Source organism: Cygnus atratus, chromosome 20, assembly GCF_013377495.2.
Source record: "Cygnus atratus isolate AKBS03 ecotype Queensland, Australia chromosome 20, CAtr_DNAZoo_HiC_assembly, whole genome shotgun sequence".
Lineage (NCBI taxonomy): Eukaryota > Metazoa > Chordata > Aves > Anseriformes > Anatidae > Cygnus > Cygnus atratus.
In genome coordinates, this window is record NC_066381.1 from 5,786,852 (window position 1) to 5,794,637 (window position 7,786).

At 41.7% G+C, this 7,786-nt stretch overlaps 1 protein-coding gene across 2 annotated transcripts; it reads left to right on the top strand.

Moving 5' to 3' along the window:
* Positions 1 to 3,512: 3,512 nt before the first annotated feature.
* MRPS17 (mitochondrial ribosomal protein S17) lies at positions 3,513 to 6,636 on the top strand. 2 transcript variants are annotated; one of them, XM_035559268.2, is made up of 3 exons: positions 3,513 to 3,562; positions 4,576 to 4,722; positions 5,944 to 6,636. In XM_035559268.2, exons 2-3 carry the CDS (start codon positions 4,600 to 4,602, stop codon positions 6,232 to 6,234), a joined length of 414 nt encoding a protein of 137 aa, XP_035415161.1. In that variant the 5' UTR covers positions 3,513 to 3,562; positions 4,576 to 4,599; the 3' UTR covers positions 6,235 to 6,636. The 2 variants fall into 2 exon arrangements, with proteins under 2 accessions (XP_035415161.1, XP_035415162.1); XM_035559269.2 differs by lacking the exon at positions 3,513 to 3,562 and adding an exon at positions 4,434 to 4,451.
* The last annotated feature ends 1,150 nt before the right edge of the window (positions 6,637 to 7,786 follow it).

Here is a 7,786-nt window from a genome sequence, read left to right on the forward strand (position 1 = left end):
CAGCAGAGCTAACAGCAAAGTTATGTTTTAACCTGTTACATTCCAAAGCTCACTCTTGCCCATTTTTCTTCAAAAACAGAGAACTACTGTAAATAATTTTACCATGGGATATAGCAGTTAGAGCACTAGAACTACGAACCACCATGGAATACTGGGACACAAACCCTTCTTATATTAGCTCTAGAAGAAACACCAGTGGCTGGAGACAAAAAGAGAAAAAGCTTCATAATTCATTTTTAACGTGTAATTTGAAACAGCCAATTCAGTTAAATAGGAACTTGGAGTTTGGGCCAGAACAGAACATTCTCAAAGAGTTTCATATGGAAAATGCTGAACAGATAAAATTGAACTATTTCAAAAGAATGTACTAATTTTCTCAAAATATGACAAAAACACCAGAGCCCTTCATTCTGACTTTGAAGTTATTTCTTTTTTTCTTATATAACCTGGTTGAAATGACAATATAATTTGTTCAACATTTCCAATAGCATTTTTTTCCCTTTCCAGAATTTTTATTCCATGGAAAAGTACATTCTGACTCACAGTGAAAAGACATTTTTGAATATCAAATTTTCCCAAGAAATGTAAACAGCATTTTAATCAATAGTACTGGTAAAGAAATAGGAAAGGTTTTCACACCCGATAGGTTAAATGAACGTCAGATACTGACAACATAAGCAAAAGCACTTAACAGTGAAGTTTTTAGAAAAAACTTTTTCATATAAATCTTGCCAAATAAGGCAATCTGGGTTTGCAATCTTTTGTTTAAATGCAGAAAAGATACACTCTCTAGATACTTGCTGATAACAACGTTTAACTGTGAATCATGTGCAGCTTGTTTCAAGGCAATTTCTGTCACCAAGCTCCAGTGATTTATTTCTGCACTTGCCAGAGGCATCAAAGCACAAGAGTCAGAAGCAGCAAAATGGAATAGATTAGAGCATGTCATAACCTTACCAAATACCATATTAATCCAAAAGAGGGCAGGGTGATAACTTTCCAGCCCAGCCAGAATGTGGGAACACATAGTTCAGAAACTGTGAACGTCCACAGCTTTTCGTGCACCTTATGAAAACTAACAGAAAGATGACAAAAAACTTTGCTTGATGAGGGGAACAGGGACAGCAATGAGGAATATAATTTGCAGGTTCTAAACGGTCCAGATGCTGCCTTTTAGCATGTTCATGTCCAAGATGAAAGAACTGACATCCACCAGCTCTAACTGGGTTATAATCTTCCCTGTTCTTGACAATAAGAAACTAGCACCTGAGCAAAACGTGGGGGAAGGAAGCTGGGAACAACAAGCAATAGCAAGAATAACTGGCAAGGCGACTCTTGCAATGACTGATGCTTATCTCTATCACTACACTAGATGGACTGTAGTGCTCCACCACTACACTACACAGTTTGTCAAAATGGGAAATAACCCACCCATCAGATACTACTTCCAGCATTCACCAAAACGTACAAAGAAAATGAAACGAGCACCCCTCAAAAAGCTCAATAAATTCCAGAATTCAGTACGTTACGGAGACAGACACTGAAAAATACCTCAATGAACAAGCTGTAATTAACCTTGCCAAGAGTGAGAGTGCTATTCACTTTCAGTTTGGCATTTCCAAGGTAAATGGATGGTTCGCAGTGCTCTCCACAGGATATAAAGATTTCCCTTCACACAGCACTTGCTCTCAGTGACTGTGCCTGAGGTGTTACCATCCAATCATGCTTTGCATGGTCAAACATCTGTTTTCACTGACACAAACGCACACAAAAAGTCAGCATCACTTTTAAGGTGAGACCTCTCATCTGTGTACAGGCTAAGAATAAATGGAAATTCTTAGACCCCTCTTACACCCCCCAAAAGCAGTCTGTCCTCCCAGGTTAAGGTCCAGCACATTGCCCAGGGGCAGCACACGTGCATTTGCTAGCAAAGTCCTTAAAAGACTGAAAAGTAAAACCCCAGGGAGTGCAATGGGGTTTAAAGAAGCAAGGTTCAGGAAGCACTTTAAGAGACACCAACAGAAGATGCTTGATGCATCAAGTGCAAAAGCACATTAACACAGATACTACTACACACTGAAAGCCTCTTGTCATTGCTGAAACATTTACTGCAACTCCGCTGTAAATTCCCCTGGCTCATTAGGTTTCTCCCAGTTCCTGAATTTCTACGCTTAAGCTCAGGAATTAATGCAAGCAAACTGAGCACAGACAGTAAAGGAAAAGCGCTGTGGGCTTTTTACTGTTGTTGACTCACTCCTGAGTGTGTTCCTTGTCCTACCTATGGAACAATTTTAGCAAAGAATTCACTGTTTTAAAATGGGTCAGTGATACAAATGTTGTTCTTACCTCTCAATCAAAAAGAAGTTATCTAAAGTCACCGGTTGGAATCAGAGTTACTTCACAGATCATTTTCTGAACGAAGATAAGAAGAAAAAAAAATCTTTTTAATCCAAAATCCCTTATTTTTCAGCAAACATCAATGTCCAGCCCTCACACGTTCTGCCACGGAAAATAAAATCCAAGAACAACTTTTATAGTTGATCTCCTTCCCTTTGTTCCCCATGAACTGCAGCATGTTAGCGCCCTCTGAAAAATCAAAGAATCGCTTTCCCAGGTGATATGAAGGGCTCTTAACCATTTCCTGCCTGTGCCAGCAAGACTCCTCCCAACTTCTCTCCACTGCAATTCAAGCAGTAAAGTAAATTAGGAGAAACCCCTGAATCTTGACTTGGGTATCTGTAAGGACGGATAGTGTACTTCCAGACTTCTTTAACAGTGTTTGATCGAACTGTTTCAAGTGTCTGCAGCTGTACGAACAGCCTGGGCTCCCCACGCCCCGCCACCTTAACGAGGGAAGCTGCAGTGTTGTCCTAGCAGGTAGGTGTCATTCCCTGCCTGCCCCCTTCCTGTGTGGGACAATAAAGCCTAAACAGAACAAGCCTGAAAAGGTGGGCATCAGGCTTCTTGCCAGTGATAAAAGTGTGAAACAATTAAAAAAAAATTAAAAAATAAGATAGCCTCTGCCTGGCACTGAGGCTGCCAGGAGGAAACTACCTCAAGCACTAGGGCACGGCCAAGGAGTTTTGCACTGTTCTATTTGTAAGGTGCTTTTTGGTTTTCAGGCACTGATTTTACAGATTTAAACTGAATTTCTCCCAAGGTAGGGACAATCGACAACAAGAAGCCAGTGCTCAATGCAGGCATCCCAGTTCCTTCAGGTTTACGTGGAAAACCCACGCTATTTGGGTCATTTACACAAACACAAGTGCCAGCAACACTTAATTCCTGTGAGGGCAGAGGGGGGTGCCAGCCACTCACAGGCCCGCACCCACACAGGACTCTGCCCAGCAGCAAGTGGCACAAAATGGCGGTTCCGCCCTTACACCCCCCCAACACCGAACCCCTCTCTTCGACCCCCACCTCTACCACCCTACTGCTGCCCCGGGCCTGCGCCTTTAAATCCTCCCCGCCACGCCACGCCCACCGCCGCCGGCCCCGCCCCCTGCCGCGCGGCTCTTCCGGCCGCGGCCCCGCCCCTTCCGCATCCCTTCCCTTAAGGCCGGTGAGGCGGCGGTGGTGGCGGCAGGGCCTGAGGGGGCCTGAGGGGGCCTGAGGGGGCCTGAGGGGGCCTGAGGGGGCCTGAGGGGGCCTGAGGGGGCCTGAGGGGGCCTGAGGGGGCCTGAGGGGGCCTGAGGGGGCCTGAGGGGGCCTGAGGGGGCCTGAGGGGGCCTGAGGGGGCCTGAGGGGGCCTGAGGGGGCCTGAGGGGGCCTGAGGGGGCCTGAGGGGGCCTGAGGGGGCCTGAGGGGGCCTGAGGGGGCCTGAGGGGGCCTGAGGGGGCCTGAGGGGGCCTGAGGGGGCCTCCTGGATCACGCAGCTTAGTCAAGGACGGTAAAAGCAGCATCAAACTCTGACCTGGGAAGTGTTTTGTGCTCTGTATGGGCCCTCCTGGGGGGTGAAGTGCTGCTTTTGGTGGTCTGGGGTGTTTAAGTGAGCCTGGTGTAATGGTGCAAAAGGGGCAGCTTGAGAATTCAGCAGGTGTCAGTAGTGGTTAGCAATGCATAGCTAGCTGAGAGAGAAACAGGTAATTAGCATCCAGCAGTTTTAGTACTGGTTTAAGCCTTTTAATATCCTCTGTTAACGTGCCTGTGACTCTTGTAAGGGTGATGCAGAAAGCAGTTCCTATTTAAACAAAGCTAATAAAGTAGTGGAGTACAGTTCCTTACAGGAATGAACTCACTCAAAAGTGATTGTGGTTGCTGTAGGTGAGGCAGCTTTTGGCTATCTCATGTAACTTGAAGAACTTAATTACCATAAGTTTAATTAGCTAAGAGTCATAGGGTATGCACAAACAAATGATTTTCTGAGCAGCAGTTATAGACTGCTTTCTGCTTGGGTTAACTCTAGTCATATGCAAACCTCATGAACTCTTCTAGCAAAATCAGCGGCTGAAGTATGAGTTAAATTCGTAATTTCTATAGCTATGCATTTCTTTCTCACGTATGTAGCAGTCAGCATGATTCAAAGGAATTTGCTGTTGCTCTGAAACTGGTTATTTTTTGTTTGCTTGTTGCCAGGCACTGGATGACGGTAACCAAACAATGTCTGTACCACGTGGAGCTGTCCATGCAAAATGGATAGTAGGAAAAGTCATAGGAACCAAAATGCAGAAGACCGCCAAAGTGAGAGTGACAAGGCTTGTGCTAGATCCTTACCTACTAAAGGTAAAAGCTGGTTAACAACTTGTCTTGCTGTGTGATTATTGTACTGTATGGAAGAATGTTTTGTTAATCTGACTCTTAGAGTTTTTAATCTCTTCACACTGCCAACCCCTTAAGGGACTTGCATAATGATTTGGCTGTGAGGTTGACTATGAAGAGTGACAAGCAGTGAGCAGTGTATTTTGTCAGGTTATTTCCCATTCAGGTCATCTACTAAATGCTTTCTTAATGTACTTCATTTTATCTGAGTTAGGAAGGCAGGTTTTGTTGGTTCATGCTTAAATTTATTTTTTTACTGTTGATTTGGAATATGCTTTGCGTTTTTAAACTTGGTATTAGTCACTTTTCCAATAGATCCTGTAGTTATTTTTTAGTACGCATAATTATAAGCATATTTAGTATTTGAATCTGTATATGATGTACTGTAAGAGCTTTTTTTACATTCATTTCAATACATTCAAATGGGGAGGTTAAAACTAGCATGTTCTCTATTGATATACCTGTGGTATATGTAGGTGTTGTATTTCATGACCAGAAGGCACGAGAGAGTTGAATTAGGTAATGGATCTTGTGAGTCCAATATTTCTTCCTGTAGAAGAACATGTTGACTTCTTAAGTTTCTGAATTCTGCAAAATATATATTGAATTTTTATATGGGAAAAATGAATTGAGTAAGAACTTAATTCAATTTCATGGCTGATTATTTTTAGAAATATTAGGGTAGATAAGGCTGTACATCAGGTCTTGAAGTACAGACCGCACAGGAAAGTTGTTGAGCTTGGAAGAACCAAGGCAGCTGTCTTGTTGCAGCAATTGTTGAGCATCTTAAAGAGAAGAAAAGCTAACAGAACTAGAGAGCAGAGAGGCTGGTGGAAAATGGTGATCTTAAGAAAAAGAACCTAGTTATGTGAAGAACTTACTATATCCATATTCACATATTGGCTATGACCAGTTTTTTGTAGTTGTTTTTTTCCCCATCTTCTTTTCCCTAAGTTCAGTGGGTGATAACGTCCTAATTAGAGAGTTAGGGAAGGTTTATACTGTGCTTTCTTTGGGAAATAGTGTGCACAGTTGCATTTCTCTACACATTCCAAACTCAATATTGAGAAAAAATTACACAAGCTTTCACTTCTTAGTGAAATTTATTTCATTTTATATTAAATATATTTAGTAATTGCTCTGTCTTGAAACCTAATGCCAAGGTTTACTTTTTTCCTTCCACAGTTCTTTAACAAGCGAAAAACCTATTTTGCTCATGACCCATTGCAGCAGTGTGTTGTTGGAGACATTGTTCTTCTAAAAGCTTTGCCTGAGCGGAGGAGCAAACACGTGAAACACGAACTGGCTGAAATTGTTTTCAAGGTTGGAAATGTCATAGATCCGATAACAGGAAAGCCCTGTGCAGGAACCAGATTCCTTGAAAATCTGTCAGATTCAGAAAATCTGACAGAGGCAGATACAAACTATCTAAGTGAAAAACTCCAGGAACTTAAAGTTTGTTCATCAGACAAATAGCAGAGAGAATATTTAAACGGGTCTTTTCAGCTCATCTCTGTCAGGGATGTTTGGGGCCCTACTGCTTTATGTTAATTGTTTCAGTGAAATTTGTAGTCAAAATAAATAGTAAACATAGTTGCTTCTAGTAACATGTTACAGATTAAAAATTTGAGGTGCCTATCAAATGAAAACATGGAAAATGTGAATTGTTACACTTATTGTTGCATGTAGTTTTGCCCAAAGTCCTGGCAGTTGCAGAAAGCCAGCTGTTCACTTGGAATGACTCTTTGGTATTGAGAAAAACATAATTTTGTCTAAGTTCGGTGGGAGGGTCATTATATTACTTGATCTGTCTTTCAGGCAATCTTTTGTGGCTTGTAGGCTTACTTAAACTAATTCTATTAAAGCGTTTGAAAGGAAGTATAGAAACTTAAAAAAAAAAACCAGCTACCTGCATGTGTCCTTATTTACTCTTAATTGTTCATATCATGTGTTATCTTCTAAGTTAATTTTCTGACAAAAATCCAACTATGTGCCATTATAATGGCAGTGAAGTGAGAATATTAACTTCAGGTAGCTTAGTAGAGTTGGTTTTGTAACCTGTCCAAAGAGTGTGTAGTTCTGGGAGAGATGGATCTCTTTGAACTGCCAGCATGAGGTATAAGCTGATGGGATGACAAAGCCAAAAGAGGTAAAGGTGTTTAGACTTAATCTTATTGGAAAAGCTAATTTAAACAATGTACTTTGGGGGAGTTACTGGTACTGAATTGCCGAATACTTTAATATGAAACCAGAAGCCCATAGAGGTTAAAGATTAAAGATCACTTTATTCTGGTGAAGAAACTTCTGTGGGTCTTGTGTCCTGTGTTCCAGAACACAGAGTGAAGTGTGCAGCTGTTACGGCAGCCCTGTGTTGCTGTAAAGGGATGTCTGCATCAAAATACTTGTGGGGACAGCACTCCGTGTTCCTATATGGCAGGCAGTGGTACATCAGAGCTGAGGAGTCCTTCTTCAAGTGTCTACTGATGTCACTGGTCTGTGTTTCAGACTAGAAGCTAAACAAGGTATTTCTGAGCTCCTTAGGCTTAAAATCATCTTTTTACAAACAGGTACCCTATGCTAGTAAGCTATCAGCTGTTTTATTTCATTGAATAGAATAAATCATTTGCCCTTTAATTTCAAGTTTTCAGTTTCTTCTACCTGCATAAATCTGTTTCAGCTGCCCCCAAACATCTAACCAAGTCTGAACTCAGCAAATGATTTGGGTTGGGAGGAATAAGAAACTTAAATTTACTTCAGTACTTCAAAACAACTATTCTTCAAATAGTAGACTGGCAGTCCTCAAGTACCAACTTGCATCTCAGATCAATAAGCTGGGATGCCAAGACACCTTGATTCAACCTTGTGTATGGAAATGAACAATGTGAATGTGGTCCCTCAGTTTGAGGAAGCTTTTATTAACAATGGCTGTAGGTTATTCTTGATCTGTTTGTTGAAGTGGTTAAAGTTTATGTAAATTAGTAATTGTAGCTGGCTAACTGTGGCCCTTGTCTAAATGGAAGAAAACCTG

Coding starts and splice junctions, on each gene's coding strand:
- MRPS17 (XM_035559268.2), top strand. CDS start 4,600: ATGTCTGTACCACGTGGAGCTGTCCATGCAAAATGGATAGTAGGAAAA. Junction 4,723..5,943: donor TAGATCCTTACCTACTAAAG/GTAAAAGCTGGT, acceptor TTCCTTCCACAG/TTCTTTAACAAGCGAAAAAC.